Genomic DNA, 21,917 nt, shown 5'->3' with positions numbered 1-21,917 from the left:
CAAGTGAGGCAGATGGTGTGTGTGTGTGTGAGTAGGTTTAGGGGTTTGAAGGGCTTCAGTTTTACATGAGTCAGAGATCAGATTGACCCATTTCCTCCACAGTCGAATCCAGACATGTGGAAACACACACTCATTTGGGGTTTGTATGTGTCACCTTTCCCCTCCTTCACTCCCCGTTTCCTACATCATCATGATTCCCTGCAGGAAGTGACATGTGTGGTCTTTCTCTCTCAGCACTGTAAAAGTGAAGGAAGCCTCAGAGTGCAGTGGAGGAATTAAATATGGATAGGAGACGGGGGAGGCAGCACGGATGAGGGGGTCTGCAACCACTCTCTCTCCTAATGATGTGATGTGATGTGACAAGCGTGGTGCTCATGGGGGCAGAGTTACCATAGCGATTCCCAACTGTGGCAATCTCCCATGCACAGCATCCATATTTAATGCAACTTTTACTTAGTGCAGTTCAACTGCCCACCCAACTCTTTCTCTGTCTCTCTCTCTCTGTCTCTCTGTCTCCCTCTCTCTCTCTCTCTCTCTCTCTCTCTCTCTCTCTCTCTCTCTCTCTCTCTCTCTCTCTCTCTCTCTCTCTCTCTCTCTCTCTCTCTCTCTCTCTCTCTCTCTCTCTCTCTCTCTCTCTTTCTCGTTCTCTTCGTTATATTTTCAAAAGTAAGATACATTATACATTTATGGGCTCTAGGTTATAATTATTGAGTTTATGGTAGAGTTGTCCGGTTTGCTGGGGAGAGAGAGGCCTTTAGGAGCTGTCATGCATTATCATATATTCCATGCTGTTTTTTTACTTAAAGTTTTACAGAGTTATTGTAATCTGAACTTTGTTTAACTTCCCAGTTATTTTTTGTCCCACTTTTGTTATAACCAGAACAGATGTTAACAGTTTTTGTTCGTCCAACTATCAGCTATTTCCCCCAAAAAACGTTTCTGCTAACTCGGCTGACAGCTTTGAAGTGTGAGAAATGGCAAATTGTTTTAAAGTTTATCGCTGAGAAATGTTTAGCACGCTGGAGGACAATTACTGTCAGTATTCTCTGAACCAAATTAAAGGAATAGTTCATCCAAAAAGGAACATCATTAATTCACCCTCATGCCGTTCCGAACACATACACCACTGTTCAAAAGTTGGGTAAGATCTTTTTAATGTTTTGAAAGAAGATTCTTATGCTCCAAAAACAAAAGGCTAAAATATTGTGAATACAGTAATATTGTGAAATATTATTACAATCTAAAATAACTGTTGTCTATTTTAAAGTTTAATTTAATCCTGTGATGGCAAAGGTGAATTTTCAGCAACCATTACTGCAGTTTTCAGTGTCACATGATCCTTCAAAAATAATTCTGATATGCTGATTTGCTTCTCATTAACATTTCTTCTTATTATTCTCAATATTAAAAAGAGTTGTGCTGCTTAATATTTTTGTGGAAACCTTAATTCATATTTTTCAGGATTCTCTGGTGAATAGAAAGTTCAAAAGAACTGCATTTATTGTCTTTTGTAACGTTATAAATATCTTTACTGTCACTTTTGATCAATTTAATGTATCCTTGCCAAATAGAAGTATTAATTTCTTTTAAATAAAATGTATTTTTCCTTGAAATACTGAAGAGATCTGTTGCAGAATGTCTTCATGGAACTTTTCTGTAAATGAAATTAAATGGGGACTAAGCTTAAAAAACACTATAATTTTAAATAAATACATAAAAATCATAAAAGTGCATAATTTGTGCCAGTTTTTTGATGTCAACGACAATCGGCCTTGATGCACCAGAGTTGAAACATGAATGACAGAACTTATGTAAAGATTTTCATTAAGTAGTACAGCTTCTGAAGATTCATTTATGTTCATTCATTCATTCATTCATTCATTCATATTCTTTCTTTCTTTTGGAGCTCAACAGCCCCCATTCGGTTTGGAACAACATTAGGGTGTGTAAATGGGTGAACTATTCCTTTAATGCAAGCTAGACTACTCTCTGCCTGTGAAGGCTCTATGTTAAATGATATGTTCATTGTTCAGGAATTGATTGACCACTCAGTAATTTGTTATCTGATCCTCAGAGCAAGTCTTACACACAGAGTACTAATTGATTAATGCGATCGATTCATGTCATGTGCTGCGGCCTACACATGTGACTGACAGATATGGTTGCTTGTTCACATGTGTATTTTAGGTTATGAGTGCACTTACAGCTTGGTGATCCACATAAACAGACAAGCCAATGAGAGGATGGCCAGAGGTCACATGATCTACAGAAGCGCCTACCAGCCGGTACTACTGATTCTACTGAGCGTGCTCCAGCTGGCGCATACGCAAAGTGAGTACACGGGCATCAAAAACATATCAAACAGTGGCAGAATCCTCTGAAACTCAGAATAATTGCTGGCTCTTTTCATGAAATGCTCTAGTTCCCCAATCCCCACTAGTGTAAAGGATAAAGGCACACTTTAATGCAGCTTACAACGTAGAATGTAATTAAAAAAATAAGGTTCGTGAACATGCTAAGCAATTTCATAATGCTAAACCAGTTGGATGGATTATAATACTATCCTCCATTTGTTTCTTTCACTGCACAAAAAGTCCGGATCAGTGTTTACAAGACAACTGTGCCCTTCGCTGACTAAGTAAAGAAATGACGTCAACATTTAATACATGGATTTAATATATCTTTTCATTCTGCAAAACATTTAAGCAGATAATCAGGCCTGCATTTTGTTATACTCTAGTAGAAGAGGAAAAGAAATACCATTGTGTTTTTAGTTGTTAAGAATTTTAATGCAGAAAAAAATATTACATTTCATTAAAATGTAGTTAATTGTATTAATTTAATTTATTAAATAGATTTATTATGTGGGTGTAAAAAAAATATTATTTTAATTTAATTCTTTTATAATAATAATTATAAACATGGTATTGTTCTCTCTATGGTCTTTGTAATTGAATATACAAATTGTATATAAATATGAAAATGGAAGAGTAGTTGCACTCAATGGCTTTGTTGTGCAAATGTTATCTGCGCCTGTGTAGATTAAAGCATGTAAAGTGAAGATGAAGAGATTTCATTGCACATCATCTGGGGTGATGACGTGAACATTCAACCACGCTCTTACATTGTTCTGTTTGAACCGGAGCTGAACCTTTGGTTAGTTACACTTGCCATTAGTTTAGAGCTGCTGGTCAGTGGGTTATAGAGCAGATTAATGTGACATCATCCGTAGACCGAGTGGATTAGCAAGCGCTGCAGACTGTGTCGATCACACTGCTGATCCGCACTTGTCCTCATCTACAAGTTAATTCACTGTGTCTTTCGTATTAACTGTAATGCACTTTTAATGCAAGCATGAAGTCACAGCCTAATTTTTAAAGAGGTTTTATGACTTTAAGTCAAAGTCAGGTTTATTATCATTTTCAACAACGGCAATCAATGTGGTCATTATTTTAAATGGGTCTTCACATATGATTCTTTCTTGCATCTAATTGCATCCAATCCATTTAAAAAAAAAAGTTTTAAACAGCATTTAAAACATATCGTTTTTAAACTATTGACTATTTTTAAATAAATTGACACATTAGAATAGAATTTTTGTATTTGGTACAATGTAAAAATAATTATTCGGCTTACATGTAGGGTTTAAAATTAAAAAGCGCCAAATGCAGGTAAAACTTTCTTGCCAATTGGTCCATAAAGTTTTAGTAACTTAAATGCAAAATTCTATATTTTATTTTGTTTTATTTAAACCAATAGCATTTAAAACATGAAAATAATTATTGGCTTAACTGTGCATGTCATCATGACATATGTATATATGCAGTAAACTTATTATACTGTTATATTAAGTGCATTTGTCGCTTGTTCATTTTAAACCCTGCCGTTAACCTTTAAGTTATACTACTCTATATGAGAACTATAGCTTAAAAATGTATGGATGCATTCATATTCATTCTGGAGATTTTAAATACTAGAAGAGAGTTTCCCTATCCTCAAGACACTTTTGCACTTGAAGGGACAGTTCACCCAAAAATGGAAAATTCTTTCATCATTTACTCACCTTCAAGTTGTTCCAGACCTGTATGAATTTCAATACTCTGCTGAACACAAAAGATGATATTTGTATCGATATGTTGGTAACGAAACAGTTAATGGGCTCCATTGACTTCATAGTATAAAAAAATACTATGGAACTCAATGGGGCCCATCAACTGTTTGGTTACCCATATTCTTTAAAATGTCTTTGTGTTCAGTAGGAAAAAAAAAATCATATAGATTTGGAACAATTGAAGGGTGATTAAATGGTGACAGAATTTTTATTTTTGGGTGACCTATCCCTTTAACTGGGCTTGTGTTGACCCAGTCATAGTTAATTATGGGTCACCTTATACAAACCACCAATCTCTGTCCTCCTTGGCAGGCGCTCCTCAGTTCACTCGTATGCCCACTGATCAGATAGGTGTTCAGGGCGGCGTGGCCTCCTTCGTATGTCAAGCCACAGGAGATCCACTGCCCAAAATCACATGGAGCAGAAAAGGCAAAAAAGTCACCAACCAGAGATTTGAGGTAAACTCCCGACCCCCGACTGCACATACACAAACCGTACAGACAGCTTGCTTGCACATTTACTGCAAGCAGCGAACTAAGGTTGTAACACTACTAAAGTGAGATTCCCATAGTACACTTCCTGTAATTTCACACATTTGTCCTGGCTCAGTGGATTCCATAGACATGGTCTATAAAGACACACAAGCTATTCAGGGAGTTACTAACACATTTTTCTCTGTCTGTCTGTAGGTGATAGAGTTTGAGGATGGTTCAGGGTCTGTGTTGCGAGTGCAGCCGCTTCGGACTCCGCGAGATGAGGCTATATATGAATGTGTGGCATCTAATGATAGGGGGGAGATCAGCGCCTCCACACGTCTCAGTGTTCTCCGAGGTAGGTACAGGATCTGACTGGAAGCTTCTTCAAAATAATTTGCTTTAGCTTGGAGTTCTGAAGTGTGCTTCTGTCAAGCTTGCCTGATACATGGCATTTCTGCTATTTTTAGAGAAGTACCACAGAATTTTTGGAAATACCAATTAGAAGTAATTAGAAATATAGCTGCGAGCAGCGATTACGGGCCCAAGCCGGTGGCACCGCAACCCCGGTGCCTTTAGTTACCTAAAGGCACCGGAGTGGCGGTGCCACCGGCTTTGGCCCTTCATCGCTGCTCGCAGCTATATTTATATATATATATATATATATATATATATAAACAAGCCGGTGGCACCGCCACCCTGGTGCCTTTAGGGTTACTGTGCATGACGGGCAATAACTTAACCCCGCTTTGACTGTTGAGAAGATGTGTACTGTAGAGCTTGCATTGGTGTGGGCTCTGCAAAAGTGTGCATTGAGGGCACATATCATATGCGTGAGCAACCTTCTGAAACCTAAAATGAAAAATGAGACACCCTACGGTCTCATGGACTTAATGGACACATGAAATAAGTACACAAGATTGAAAGTTAAATCAAGTGTGCCAAGACAGAATATTACTTGCCTGATCTGATTAGAAAAAAGTTTGTGTGTGTGTATGTGTGTGTGTGTGTGTGTGAAACGTGATTGAACAATGTAGACATTAAAACATACTCCGTCCTTTTGTTCATACAGGACATTATTCAAACTGCAAAGTGTTTACTTATATTTGTGTACAATCGCAATAAAACACAACATTGTGCTTTTGTCAAACTGTAAACTACAACTGTCACCCAACCAAAATCTCTTTTTTATTTTATAGAAAAATAAATAGTCTATCATTCAGATGAGAATAAAGTTAGTTCAAATTTTAAGGAAAACTCTGAAATATAGCACATTCATTTAAAATTCATTCAGGTTCAATTACCAAACATACAAATCTTAATGTAATTTAAAGCAAACAATACATTTAAAATATATGGGTTGTATGCCTATTTTTTTTATATAAAAAGATATATATCCAAAAAGACAGCCTAAACTTTAACAAGGGTTAAACAATCACTGTAACAGACACAATCATACACACACACACACACACAGACACAGACACAGACACAGACACACACAAGTCAAATCACTTACATTTTAGATGCAATATTGACTTTTTTCTGTTTCAGCAGCGAAAATAGTTAAACAAAGATCACAGCAGAACCATCGAGCATCTCACAGCAACGCGTTCTCATTACTGAATGATTCAGCATTTTGAACGAATCGGTTGACTCAAAGATTCAATGACCAATCCATAATCTGTCTCATTCATGAATGACTCAGCCGTTCGAACGAATCGTTCGAACAAATGAATCAATGACTCGCTCATTAAGACGGTCGCCTGGCGACACCTAATGATGGTTTAGTGATATGTTTAAAAGTATCATTCTTTCAAACGATTGTTAATTAACTCATATTTGAAACATAAGCTATATATATATATATATACACACACATATATATACACAAAAATAAAATAAAAACACATTTGAAGCGTGTTTGCTTACTAAATTGTGAGCGGAACGAAAGTTGCAGCAAATATCAGCAATAAATTTCATTAATCACAAGAGTGAAGTGCTGACTGAAAAGATGATGACGGAATAGGCTATTTTATGTAAAAGCGCCTATTTAAGCGAATCTGTCATTGTACTCTTTTGTTGTTGTGTTTTCCGTGAAAAATAATAGACTATTGAACTCACAATTCAAGCAATTGGCCCCCGATATTGCACTAATTTTAAAGTGACACTAAAAAGTATGCGGCTGCAGTGGCATTCATTACAGTGCGCATCCATGGCGACGAGCGAGCAAAACAGAGCGAACGTTTTTTCATTTCTACTTCCATAGAAATTCATTCGAGCGCACTGCGAGCGCCACCACTATAAATGTCCTTACTTTACTTTCACTTTTAACTTAGCGATATAAAAGCCCCCGGTGTTACACGTCAAATAACCGGTGAGAAAAAATTCTCGGAGTCACATAGCAGCTACCTATATTTAAATACAACAGGCCTACCTGATTTTGAACACAAGAGGGCAGTATAGCCCTATGTATTATTTGATATATTTATTTTTTAACTGAATAGTGCATCCTGGCTGTTTTTAAACTTGTACATTATTCTTAAATTGAAAACAAGAATAAAATGGGTTTAGTTCTGATATTTGTATAATTTTATCTAGAAATAAATGGTGTATAATTACATTTTTAGAAGATATGAAGCTTTTAGTGTTTTTTTTTTTTTTTTTACATGACTTTAATCCCTCGCCATAGCAAAACAATTAGAGATATTCAATAGATATTCACAATTATGCTTCTTTAATGTATTTTCATCATGTTGAAAAAGTTTGGTGGGAATAAAATAAACCACTTAAGAGGAGTGATGCATATTTTGTCATTTAAAAAAAAATACAAAAATTGTTATGCGAAAAGACAAGGACTTAGAGATTTCTTTATCCTTTAATGCAGGAAAAATCATACAGCCAGCCACACACACACACACACACACATAAACACAGACACCAACCCTCCCTCTCTCCCCTCCCCTCTGCTCCCCTCCCCACACAGACACACACACAAACAGAATGGCAGGGGGACAAGAAATCCATTCAAACTACAATATCTGACTTTCTGTTGCTCTGAGCTAATGACTTTAAATTAGAAAGTCGATTGGCTTGATGAGAACAATATGCGTGGCAAGTTTTGTAACTGTAGGTAAAACGAGCAAAGTTATAACACACTTTATGTGTCCTTTTTTAGTCATAAAATTAATTTTCTCGCCACGGCCAAACCGTTCGAGATATCAAAAATCCCTCCGGAATTTAGCATCATCAATGTCTTGACGTCATGCTGACCGAGTTTGCTTGAAATCCGATCAATTCCCAAGGAGAATTAAATAGAATTTCAGGGGTATGCGTTTCCAAACAAACCATGATAGCCGGCTTCCTGTTGGGATGTCGTAAAACTTAGAGCACGAAAGTTGTTTAACCCAATGAGATCTATAAGTGTACAGAGTTTCATATTATTACATGCAAGTGTCTTTGATTTATGGACAAGTGTTCGAATCCCAGTCCAGGGGGCGCTGTCGGTCCGCCCTGCCACGCCCGGGTACCAGCTTCAGTCCGGCCCTGATGGCCACGGGTTCTGACCCGTGTGCAAAGTTTCAAGAGTTTTAGAGGATGTTAAGGGCCCCAAAAGCCCCCGAAACCTTGATCAACAATAATTAAAAGCTTTGTCACTCAAACAGACACATCCCCCTCCCCCCACAGACACAGAGGTATGCAGAGAGAGGGAGAGAGGGACAGAGATTACTCCAAAACATCCCATTCAAACCAAAATATCTGACTTCCTGTTGTTCGGAACCAAAAACTGTAAATTAGAAAGTTGTCCGGCTTGATCTGAACAATATGCCTACCGAGTTTTAAGATTGCAGGTAAAACTATGAAACTAACCCTCTCACTTTTGTCAAAAGGTGGCGCTACTGAGTCCCTGCACCACGCCCGTTCCTGAAACTTTGCACATGTCTACTGGCTAATATATGTGACATGTCTGTCGAGTTTCATGCAATTTCAAGCATGCTAAGAGTCTCAAAAGCATCAAAAAAGAATTTTAAAGTTTGATGTGTTGCCACGGCAACAGTATCAAAGATATCAAGAATCCATTCACAGGTCTACATCTGGCGTATGTTTACATTATACAGATGAAGTTTGAAGCAAATTGGGTTAAAATAAGAGGGTGATTTCGAAGCATTTTGAAAGTGACACACTTCCTGCTGCCAGTTGGTGGCGCTATAACTTTGACTCACAATAGTCACATCCATGTGATCGGCCTCTTACAGCGAACACACTGGTGAAGTTTCATCAAGATCAGTTAATGTATGCAGAAGTTATAACACACTTCCTGTTTCACGTTTCTCGCCATAATTTCGTTTCCCCGCCACGGCCAAACCGTTCGAGATATCAAAAATCCCCTCGCAATTTTTCATCCTCAATGTCTTGACTTCATGCTGACCGAGTTTCGAGGCATTTCTTTGAATTCTCTAGGAGAAGTACTTTAAATTCCATTGCATGCGTTTTACAAACAACCCTAAATAGCCGACTTCCTGTTGGGCTGGGGTAAAAAGTAAGAGCATGAAGTATATATGAACCGATGAGATCTATATGTGTACCGAGTTTCATATTCTTACATACAAGCGTGTTTGATTTATGGACCAAGTTTTCGGACCCCGTTCCAGGGGGCGCTGTCGAGCCCCCCTGCCACGCCCGGGTACCATCTTCACCCCGACCCTGATGGCCGCGGGTTCTGACCCGCGTGCAAAGTTTCAAGAGTTTTCGTGCACGTTAAGAGCCCCAAAAGTGCCCGAATAGTCGTAAGAAAAATAAAAGAGAAAAAAAAAATATATATATATAGCTGCGAGCAGCGATTACGGGCCCAAGCCGGTGGCACCGCAACCCCGGTGCCTTTAGTTACCTAAAGGCACCGGGGTGGCGGTACCACCGGCTTTGGCCCTTCATCGCTGCTCGCAGCTATATTTATATATATATATATATATATATATATATATATATATATATATATATAAAGCCGGTGGCACCGCCACCCTGGTGCCTTTAGGGTTATTGTGCACGACGTGCAAAAACGTAACCCTGCTTTGACTGTCGAAAAGAAGTGTGCTGTAGAGCTTGTATCAGTGTGGGCTCTGCAAAAGTGTGCATTGAGGGCACATATCAACCACAAAGTATGCGAGAGCAACCTTCTGAAAGGTCAGGTCTACATCCAGGTCTACATCTGCCGTGTGTTTACATCATAGTAGTGAAGTTTGAAGCAATCAGGTGATTTCAAAGCTTTTTGAAAGTGACAGACTTCCTGCTGCCAGTTGGTGGCGCTATAACCGGGGTGGCGGTGCCGCCGGCTTTGGCCCTTTCATCGCTGCTCGCAGCTATATTTATATATATACACACACAAACACACACACACACACACACACATATATATATATATATATATATATATATATACATAAATATATATATATTGTTTTTTTAAGAGACAAGACAGAATATTACTTGCCTGATCTGATTAGAAAAATAGTGTTTGTGTGTGTGTGTGTGTGTGTGTGTGTGTGTGTGTGTGTGTGTGTGTGTGTGTGTGTGTGTGTGTGTGTGTGTGTGTGTGTGTGTGTTGTGTGTGTGTGTGTGTGTGTGGCGTAATTGAACAATGTAGACATAAAAACATACTCCGTCCTTTTGTTCATACAGGACATTATTCAAACTGCAAAGTGTTTACTTATATTTGTGTACACTTGCAATAAAACACAACATTGTGCTTTTGTCAAGCTATAAACTCTTGTCAAACTGTAAACTACAACTGTCACCCAACCAAAATCTCTTACACACACACACACACACACAGTTTAAAAGCAAAAAATATCAAACAATCCTATTTAAAAACAGTCTGTGGGAGCCATCTTTTGGACATTCATCATATCGCATTGGTTTTCATTTCTTGTCATCAAACAGAGCCCTAATCTGTTTATTTTTTCAGTTACACATTCTACATTGATTAAAAAAGAAAAATCAAATGTGTTTTTATTTTATACAGAAATAAATAATCTATCATTCAGATGAGAATAAAGTTAGTGTTAGTTCAAATTTTAAGGAAAACAAATATATGATCTGAAATATAGCACATTCATTTAAAATTCATTCAGGTTCAATTACCAAACATACAATCTTAATGTAATTTAAAGCAAACAATACATTTAAAATATATGGGTTGTATGACTATTTTTTAATATAAAAAGATATATATCCAAAAAGACAAGGCCTAAAGTTTAACAAGGGTTAAACTCTTATCACTGTAACAGACACAATCACACACACAATCACACACACACACACACACACAAGTCAAATCACTTACATTTTACATGCAATATTGACTTTTTTTCTGTTTCAGCAGCGAAAATAGTTAAACAAAGATCACAGCAGAACCATCGCGCATCTCACAGCAACGCGTTCTCATTACTGAATGATTCAGCATTTTGAACGAATCGGTTGACTCAAAGATTCAATGACCAATCAATCCATAAACATCTATCTCATTCATGAATGACTCAGTCGTTCAAACGAATGAATCAATGACTCGCTCATTAAGACGGTCGCCTGGCGACACCTAATGACGGTTTAGTGTTATGTTTAAAAGTATCATTCTTTCCAACGATTGTTAATTAACTCATATTTGAAACATAAGCTATATTTATATATATACATACATATACACACACATACACAAAAATAAAATAAAAACACATTTGAAACGTGTTTGCTTACTAAATTGTGAGCTGAACGAAAGTTGCAGCAAATATCAGCAACAGGAGTCAAATTTCATTAATCACGAGAGTGAAGAGCTGACTGAAAAGATGATGATGGAATAGGCTATTTTATGTAAAAACGCCTATTTAAGCGAATCTGTCATTGTACTCTTTTATTGTTGTGTTTTCCGTGAAAAATAATAGACTATTGAACTCACAATTCAAGCAATCGGCCCCCGAAATTGCACTAATTTTAGTGACACTAAAAAGTATGCGGCTGCACTGGCATTCATAATGGTGCGCGTCCATGGCGACGAGCGAGCAGAACAGAGCGAACGTTTAGTTAATTTCTACTTCCATAGGAATTCATTCGAGCGCCACCATTTCAATGGCTGTGCGGACGTCCATATTATACTTTCGCTTTCAAGTTAGTGTTTTTAAACCCCCCAGCGGGAGGTTTACACAATTGGTTTACACAATCACACGTTGATTAACCGGTGGGAAAATATTCCCATAGTAACATCCCTAATATATAAATATTTATAAATTCAATAGGCCTACCTGATTTTGAACACAAGAGGGCAGTATAGCACTATATATGATTTGGATTATTATTATTTTTGACTAAACAACCATTCTGGCTGTTTTTAAACTTAAAAATAATTCTTAAATTGAAAAAAAGGAATAAAATGGGTTTAGTTCTAATATTTGTATAATTTTATATAAAAATAAATGGTGTATAATTACATTTTAGAAAGATATGAGACATGCCCTGATTCTTTTTTTGACATTACTTGAATCCCTCAACCATAGCAAAACCGTTTGAGATATTCAATATCTGTTCACAATTTAGCATCTTCAATGTATTTTCATCATGTTGAAAAAGTTTGGCATGAATAAAATAAACTACTTAGGAGGAGTAGCTAAAAACTCAGAATCTGAAATCCACATTCAAACCAAAATATCTGACTTCCTGTTGGTCGTAGCTAATTACGGTAAATTAGAAAGTTGTCCGGCTCGAAGAGTACAATATACATATCGAGTTTTGTTACTGTAGATAAAACTAACCCCCCCACTTTTGTCAAAAGCATTTAGAAAGTGACACACTTCCTGCTGCCAGTTGGTGGCGCTATAACTTTGACTCACAATAGTCACATCCATGTGATCGGCCTCTTACAGCGATCACACTGCTGAAGTTTCATCAAGATCAGTTAATGTATGCAGAAGTTATAACGCACTTCTTGTTTGTTGTTTCTCGCCATAAATTCGTTTCCTCGCCACGGCCAAACCGTTCGAGATATCAAAAATCCCCTCGCAAACTTTCATCCTCAATGTCTTGACTTCATGCTGACCGAGTTTCGTGCCGTTTGTTTGAATTCTCTAGGAGGAGTATTTCACATTCCATTGCGTGTGTTTTACCAACAACCCTAAATAGCCGACTTCCTGTTGGGCTGGGGTAAAAAGTAAGAGTGTGAAGTATATATGAAACGAGGAGATCTACATGTGTACCGAGTTTCATATTATTACATGCAAGCGTGTTTGATTTATGGACCATGTTTTCGGACCCCGTTCCAGGGGGCGCTGTCGAGCCCCCCTGCCACGCCCGGGTACCATCTTCAGCCCGGCCCTGATGGCCGCGGGTTCTGACATGTGTGCAAAGTTTCAGGAGTTTTTGAGCATGTTAAGGCCTCCAAAAGTGTCCAAAAGGTAGCAGAAAAATAATAATAATAATAATAATAATAATAAATATAGCTGCGAGCAGCGATTACGGGCCCAAGCCGGTGGCACCGCAACCCCGGTGCCTTTAGTTACCTAAAGGCACCGGGGTGGCGGTGCCGCCGGCTTTGGCCCTTCATCGCTGCTCGCAGCTATATTTATATATATATATATATATATATATATATAAAAAGCCGGTGGCACCGCCACCCTGGTGCCTTTAGGGTTATTGTGCACAACGTGACACAAAATATCTGCTCGCTATCTGCCGAACGGCTCTGGTAGTTCCGCTACAGCACTGATGATGTTGTAGAAATAGTGTGCTCTGGTTGGTCTGGATTATTCGGGATTTTTTATTTTATACAGAAATAAGTTATTTATAATTCAGATGAGAATAAAGTTAGTGTTGATTAAAATGAAGGAAAACAAATATATTGTTCTGAAATATAGCAAATTAATTTTAAATTTATTCAGGTTAAAAAACCAAACATACAATCTTAATTTAATTTAAAGCAAACAATACATTTAAAATATATGGGTTGTATGCACATTTTTTTTTAATAAAAAAAGATATATATCCAAAAAGACAAGGCCTTAAAGGGTTAAACTAATAAGCACTTTGAATATTCTAAACAGAATAAGTACTAGTCGCTAATGAATAAGTACTAGTACTTAATGGAATAGATACTAGTATCTAAAAAATAAGTACTAGTAGCATGAAAATAGAGACTAGTAGGTTAAAATGATTAAATGTTAAAACGGCTTGCCATATTGGCTCAGAGAGAGAGAGAAAATGACCTTTTAGATACTAGTACCTATTAAATAGATACCAGTACTTATTCATTAGCTACTAATACGCATTCAAAAGAATATCTAAAGAATAAGCACTAGTATCTAAAGAATAGGCACTAGTACTAAAGAATAAGCACTAGTCGCTAATGAATAAGTACTAGTACTTAATGGAATAGATACTAGTATCTAAAAAATAAGTACTAGAAGCATGAAAATAGAGACTAGAAGGTTAAAATGATTAAATGTTAAAACGGCTTGCCATATTGGCTCAGAGAGAGAGAGAGAGAGAGAAAATGACCTTTTAGATACTAGTACCTATTAAATAGATACCAGTACTTATTCATTAGCTACTAATACGCATTCAAAAGAATATCTAAAGAATAAGCACTAGTATCTAAAGAATAGGCACTAGTACTAAAGAATAAGCACTAGTATCTAAAGAATAGGCACTAGTACTAAAGAATAAGCACTAGTCGCTAATGAATAAGTACTAGTACTTAATGGAATAGATACTAGTATCTAAAAAATAAGTACTAGAAGCATGAAAATAGAGACTAGTAGGTTAAAATGATTAAATGTTAAAACGGCTTGCCATATTGGCTCAGAGAGAGAGAGAGAGAAAATGACCACATTCATTTTAAATTCATACAGCTTCAATTACCAATACAATCTTAATTTTATTTAAAGCAAACTATACATTTTAAAGATCTGGGTTCTATGCATATTTTGTAATTGATAAAAAAAATATAAAATTGTTATGCAAAAAGACAAGGCCTTAAAGATTTCTTTATCCTTTAATGCAGGAAAAATCACACAGCAATGAAAGGCTTAATCTCTTGTCACTGTAACAGACAGACAGCCACACACACACACACACACATAAACACAGACACCAGCCCTCCCTCCCCTCCTTTCCCTCCCTCCCTTCCCCTCCCTTCAGCCACACACACACACACACACACACAGAAAGGGGGGGGGGCCCTCTCTCTGTCAGAGAGAGACAGAGAGAGATACCATTTCAAGAAATCCACATTCAAACCACAATATCTGACTTTCTGAGGGTCGGAGATAATGACTTTAAATTAGAAAGGTGTCCGGCTTGAGGAGAAGAATATACAAGCTGAGTTTTGTAACTGTAGGTAAAACTAACTAAGTTATAACACACTTTATATGTCCTTTTTTAGTCATAAAATTAATTTCCTCGCCACGGCCAAACCGTTCGAGATATCAAAAATCCCTCCGGAATTTAGCATCATCAATGTCTTGACGTCATGCTGACCGAGTTTGCTTGAAATCCGATCAATTCCCAAGGAGAATTAAATAGAATTTCAGGGGTATGCGTTTCCAAACAAACCATGATAGCCGGCTTCCTGTTGGGATGTCGTAAAACTTAGAGCACGAAAGTTGTTTAACCCAATGAGATCTATAAGTGTACAGAGTTTCATATTATTACATGCAAGTGTCTTTGATTTATGGACAAGTGTTCGAATCCCAGTCCAGGGGGCGCTGTCGGTCCGCCCTGCCACGCCCGGGTACCAGCTTCAGTCCGGCCCTGATGGCCACGGGTTCTGACCCGTGTGCAAAGTTTCAAGAGTTTTAGAGGATGTTAAGGGCCCCAAAAGCCCCCGAAACCTTGATCAACAATAATTAAAAGCTTTGTCACTCAAACAGACACATCCCCCTCCCCCCACAGACACAGAGGTATGCAGAGAGAGGGAGAGAGGGACAGAGATTACTCCAAAACATCCCATTCAAACCAAAATATCTGACTTCCTGTTGTTCGGAACCAAAATCTGTAAATTAGAAAGTTGTCCGGCTTGATCTGAACAATATGCCTACCGAGTTTTAAGATTGCAGGTAAAACTATGAAACTAACCCTCTCACTTTTGTCAAAAGGTGGCGCTACTGAGTCCCTGCACCACGCCCGTTCCTGAAACTTTGCACATGTCTACTGGCTAATAAATGTGACATGTCTGTCGAGTTTCATGCAATTTCAAGCATGCTAAGAGTCTCAAAAGCATCAAAAAAGAATTTTAAAGTTTGATGTGTTGCCACGGCAACAGTATCAAAGATATCAAGAATCCATTCACAGGTCTACATCTGGCGTATGTTTACATTATACAGATGAAGTTTGAAACAAATTGGGTTAAAATAAGAGGGTGATTTCGAAGCATTTTGAAAGTGACACACTTCCTGCTGCCAGTTGGTGGCGCTATAACTTTGACTCACAATAGTCACATCCATGTGATCGGCCTCTTACAGCGAACACACTGCTGAAGTTTCATCAAGATCAGTTAATGTATGCAGAAGTTATAACACACTTCCTGTTTCACGTTTCTCGCCATAATTTCGTTTCCTCGCCACGGCCAAACCGTTCGAGATATCAAAAATCCCCTCGCAATTTTTCATCCTCAATGTCTTGACTTCATGCTGACCGAGTTTCGTGGCATTTCTTTGAATTCTCTAGGAGAAGTACTTTAAATTCCATTGCATGCGTTTTACAAACAACCCTAAATAGCCGACTTCCTGTTGGGCTGGGGTAAAAAGTAAGAGCATGAAGTATATATGAACCGATGAGATCTATATGTGTACCGAGTTTCATATTCTTACATACAAGCGTGTTTGATTTATGGACCAAGTTTTCGGACCCCGTTCCAGGGGGCGCTGTCGAGCCCCCCTGCCACGCCCGGGTACCATCTTCACCCCGACCCTGATGGCCGCGGGTTCTGACCCGCGTGCAAAGTTTCAAGAGTTTTCGTGCACGTTAAGAGCCCCAAAAGTGCCCGAATAGTCGTAAGAAAAATAAAAGAGGAGAAAAAAAAAAAAAAAATATAGCTGCGAGCAGCGATTACGGGCCCAAGCCGGTGGCACCGCAACCCCGGTGCCTTTAGTTACCTAAAGGCACCAGGGTGGCGGTGCCGCCGGCTTTGGCCCTTCATCGCTGCTCGCAGCTATATTATATATATATATATATATATATATATATATATATATATATATATATATATATATATGTATATATATATATATATATATGTATATATATATATATAAAAAGCCGGTGGCACCGCCACCCTGGTGCCTTTAGGGTTATTGTGCACGACGTGACACAAAATATCTGCTCACTATCTGCCGAACGACTCTGGTAGTTCCGCTTCAGCACTGATGATGTTGTAGAAATAGTGCGCTCTGGTTGGTCTGGATTATTCGGGATTTTTTATTTTATACAGAAATAAGTTATTTATAATTCAGATGAGAATAAAGTTAGTGTTGATTAAAATGAAGGAAAACAAATATATTGATCTGAAATATAGAACATTAATTTTAAATTTATTTAGGTTCAATTACCAAACATACAATCTTAATTTAATTTAAAGCAAACAATACATTTAAAATATATTGGTTGTATGCACTTTTTTTTATAAAAAAAAAGATATATATCCAAAAAGACAAGGCCTTAAAGGGTTAAACTCTTGTCACTGTAACAGACACAATCTCTCTCTAATATATAAATATATATAAATTCAATAGGCCTACCTGATTTTGAACACAAGAGGGCAGTATAGCACTATATATGATTTGGATTATTATTATTTTTGACTAAACAACCATTCTGGCTGTTTTTAAACTTAAAAATAATTCTTAAATTGAAAAAAAATTTCTGCTCTGAAAATATAAATAAGCATAAAAATTGAATAAGCACTTTGAATATTCTAAACAGAATAAGCACTAGTCGCTAATGAGTAAGTACTAGTACTTAATGGAATAGATACTAGTATCTAAAAAATAAGTACTAGTAGCATGAAAATAGAGACTAGTAGGTTAAAATGATTAAATGTTAAAACGGCTTGCCATATTAGCTCAGAGAGAGACAGAGAGAGGCTCACCATATTCAAACCAAAATATCTGACTTCCTCTTGGTCTGAGCTAATTACGGTAAATTAGAAAGTTGTCCGGCTCGAAGAGTACAATATACATATCGAGTTTTGTTACTGTGGATAAAACTAACCCCCCCACTTTTGTCAAAAGCATTTAGAAAGTGACACACTTCTTGCTGCCAGTTGGTGGCGCTATAACTTTGACTCACAATAGTTACATCCATCTGATCGGCCTTCCTAAACCCATAATATATGGGTTTAGGAAGGCCGATCAGATGGATGTAACTATTGTTGCTATATAGCCGACTTCCTAATTTTAAATTTATTTAGGTTCAATTACCAAACATACAATCTTAATTTAATTTAAAGCAAACAATACATTTACAATATATGGGTTGTATGCACATTTTGTAATAAAAAAAGAGATATATATCCAAAAAGACAAGGCCTTAAAGGGTTAAACTCTTGTCACTGTAACAGACACAATCTCTCTCACACACACGTCAAATCACTTACATTTTATATGCAATATTGACTTTTTTCTGTTTCAGCAGTGAAACTAGTTAAACAAAGATCACAGCAGAACCATTGCGCATCTCACAGCAACGTGTTTTCTCATTACTGAATGATTCAGCATTTTGAACGAATCGGTTGACTGAAAGATTCAATGACCAATCCATAATCTGTCTCATTCATGAATGACTCAGCCGTTCGAACGAATCGTTCGAACAAATGAATCAATGACTCGCTCATTAAGACGGTCGCCTGGCGACACCTAATGACGGTTTAGTGATATGTTTAAAAGTATCATTCTTTCAAACGATTGTTAATTAACTCATATTTGAAACATAAGCTATATATATATATATACACACACATATATATACACAAAAATAAAATAAAAACACATTTGAAGCGTGTTTGCTTACTAAATTGTGAGCGGAACGAAAGTTGCAGCAAATATCAGCAATAAATTTCATTAATCACGAGAGTGAAGTGCTGACTGAAAAGATGATGACGGAATAGGCTATTTTATGTAAAAGCGCCTATTTAAGCGAATCTATCATTGTACTCTTTTGTTGTTGTGTTTTCCGTGAAAAATAATAGACTATTGAACTCACAATTCAAGCAATCGGCCCCCGATATTGCACTAATTTTAAAGTGACACTAAAAAGTATGCGGCTGCAGTGGCATTCATTACAGTGCGCATCCATGGCGACGAGCGAGCAAAACAGAGCGAACGTTTTTTCATTTCTACTTCCATAGAAATTCATTCGAGCGCACTGTGAGCGCCACCACTATAAATGTCCTTACTTTACTTTCACTTTTAACTTAGCGATATAAAAGCCCCCGGTGTTACACGTCAAATAACCGGTGAGAAAAAATTCTCGGAGTCACATAGCAGCTACCTATATTTAAATACAACAGGCCTACCTGATTTTGAACACAAGAGGGCAGTATAGCCCTATGTATTATTTGATATATTTATTTTTTAACTGAATAGTGCATCCTGGCTGTTTTTAAACTTGTACATTATTCTTAAATTGAAAACAAGAATAAAATGGGTTTAGTTCTGATATTTGTATAATTTTATCTAGAAATAAATGGTGTATAATTACATTTTTAGAAGATATGAAGCTTTTAGTGTTTTTTTTTTTTTTTACATGACTTTAATCCCTCGCCATAGCAAAACAATTAGAGATATTCAATAGATATTCACAATTATGCTTCTTTAATGTATTTTCATCATGTTGAAAAAGTTTGGTGGGAATAAAATAAACCACTTAAGAGGAGTGATGCATATTTTGTCATTTAAAAAAAAATACAAAAATTGTTATGCGAAAAGACAAGGACTTAGAGATTTCTTTATCCTTTAATGCAGGAAAAATCATACAGCCAGCCACACACACACACACACACACATAAACACAGACACCAACCCTCCCTCCCTCCCCTCCCCTCTGCTCCCCTCCCCACACAGACACACACACAAACAGAATGGCAGGGGGACAAGAAATCCATTCAAACTACAATATCTGACTTTCTGTTGCTCTGAGCTAATGACTTTAAATTAGAAAGTCGATTGGCTTGATGAGAACAATATGCGTGGCAAGTTTTGTAACTGTAGGTAAAACGAGCAAAGTTATAACACACTTTATGTGTCCTTTTTTAGTCATAAAATTAATTTCCTCGCCACGGCCAAACCGTTCGAGATATCAAAAATCCCTCCGGAATTTAGCATCATCAATGTCTTGACGTCATGCTGACCGAGTTTGCTTGAAATCCGATCAATTCCCAAGGAGAATTAAATAGAATTTCAGGGGTATGCGTTTCCAAACAAACCATGATAGCCGGCTTCCTGTTGGGATGTCGTAAAACTTAGAGCACGAAAGTTGTTTAACCCAATGAGATCTATAAGTGTACACAGTTTCATATTATTACATGCAAGTGTCTTTGATTTATGGACAAGTGTTCGAATCCCAGTCCAGGGGGCGCTGTCGGTCCGCCCTGCCACGCCCGGGTACCAGCTTCAGTCCGGCCCTGATGGCCACGGGTTCTGACCCGTGTGCAAAGTTTCAAGAGTTTTAGAGGATGTTAAGGGCCCCAAAAGCCCCCGAAACCTTGATCAACAATAATTAAAAGCTTTGTCACTCAAACAGACACATCCCCCTCCCCCCACAGACACAGAGGTATGCAGAGAGAGGGAGAGAGGGACAGAGATTACTCCAAAACATCCCATTCAAACCAAAATATCTGACTTCCTGTTGTTCGGAACCAAAAACTGTAAATTAGAAAGTTGTCCGGCTTGATCTGAACAATATGCCTACCGAGTTTTAAGATTGCAGGTAAAACTATGAAACTAACCCTCTCACTTTTGTCAAAAGGTGGCGCTACTGAGTCCCTGCACCACGCCCGTTCCTGAAACTCTGCACATGTCTACTGGCTAATATATGTGACATGTCTGTCGAGTTTCATGCAATTTCAAGCATGCTAAGAGTCTCAAAAGCATCAAAAAAGAATTTTAAAGTTTGATGTGTTGCCACGGCAACAGTATCAAAGATATCAAGAATCCATTCACAGGGCTACATCTGGCGTATGTTTACATTATACAGATGAAGTTTGAAGCAAATTGGGTTAAAATAAGAGGGTGATTTCGAAGCATTTTGAAAGTGACACACTTCCTGCTGCCAGTTGGTGGCGCTATAACTTTGACTCACAATAGTCACATCCATGTGATCGGCCTCTTACAGCGAACACACTGCTGAAGTTTCATCAAGATCAGTTAATGTATGTAGAAGTTATAACACACTTCCTGTTTCACGTTTCTCGCCATAATTTCGTTTCCCCGCCACGGCCAAACCGTTCGAGATATCAAAAATCCCCTCGCAATTTTTCATCCTCAATGTCTTGACTTCATGCTGACCGAGTTTCGTGGCATTTCTTTGAATTCTCTAGGAGAAGTACTTTAAATTCCATTGCATGCGTTTTACAAACAACCCTAAATAGCCGACTTCCTGTTGGGCTGGGGTAAAAAGTAAATGCACGAAGGATATATGAACCGATGAGATCTACATGTGTACCGAGTTTCATATTCTTACATGCAAGCGTGTTTGATTTATGGACCAAGTTTTCGGACCCCGTTCCAGGGGGCGCTGTCTAGCCCCCCTGCCACGCCCGGGTACCATCTTCAGCCCGGCCCTGATGGCCGCGGGTTCTGACCCGCGTGCAAAGTTTCAAGAGTTTTCGGGCACGTTAAGGGCCCCAAAAGTGCCCGAATAGTCGTAAGAAAAATAAAAGAGGAGAAAAAAAAAAATAATAATCCTTAGGAAAACAATAGGGCCTTCGCCTTTTCAAGGCTTGGGCCCTAAAAAAAAATAATAATCCTTAGGAAAACAATAGGGCCTTCGCCTTTTCAAGGCTTGGGCCCTAATAATAATAATAATAATAATAATAAATAATCCTAAGGAAAACAATAGGGCCTTCGCCCTTTGGGCTTGGGCCCTAATAATAATAAATAATCCTAAGGAAAACAATAGGGCCTTCGCCCTTTGGGCTTGGGCCCTAATAATTGTTTTTATTCAGTGACCAATAATCAATATAATGGCCAATATACAGCTATAGGCCAACACTGAATCTACACTTTTTACACATTTTTCTATGCTTATTTTGGAGTAAATTCCTCTTATGACAGAACATGTTGCACTTAACTGTATTT

At 37.7% G+C, this 21,917-nt stretch overlaps 1 protein-coding gene across 12 annotated transcripts in view; it reads left to right on the top strand.

Annotated features, from left to right (window-relative positions):
* ptprdb (protein tyrosine phosphatase receptor type Db) overlaps positions 1 to 21,917 on the top strand; it is an 86,015-nt gene that overhangs the window by 22,813 nt on the left and 41,285 nt on the right. For all 12 annotated transcript variants that reach the window (XM_056256840.1, XM_056256841.1, XM_056256843.1 and 9 more), the window contains 3 exons: positions 2,188 to 2,331; positions 4,424 to 4,569; positions 4,801 to 4,942. In XM_056256840.1, coding sequence (XP_056112815.1) covers positions 2,244 to 2,331; positions 4,424 to 4,569; positions 4,801 to 4,942 — 376 coding nt within the window. In that variant the 5' untranslated portion in view covers positions 2,188 to 2,243. The remainder of the gene's footprint in view (positions 1 to 2,187; positions 2,332 to 4,423; positions 4,570 to 4,800; positions 4,943 to 21,917) is intronic.

This window comes from Rhinichthys klamathensis, unplaced genomic scaffold (genome assembly GCF_029890125.1).
Source record: "Rhinichthys klamathensis goyatoka isolate OS25496 unplaced genomic scaffold, OSU_Roscu_1.1 h1tg000133l_1, whole genome shotgun sequence".
In the NCBI taxonomy this organism is placed as follows: Eukaryota; Metazoa; Chordata; class Actinopteri; order Cypriniformes; family Leuciscidae; genus Rhinichthys; species Rhinichthys klamathensis.
This window is presented reverse-complemented; position numbering and strand designations above follow the sequence as displayed.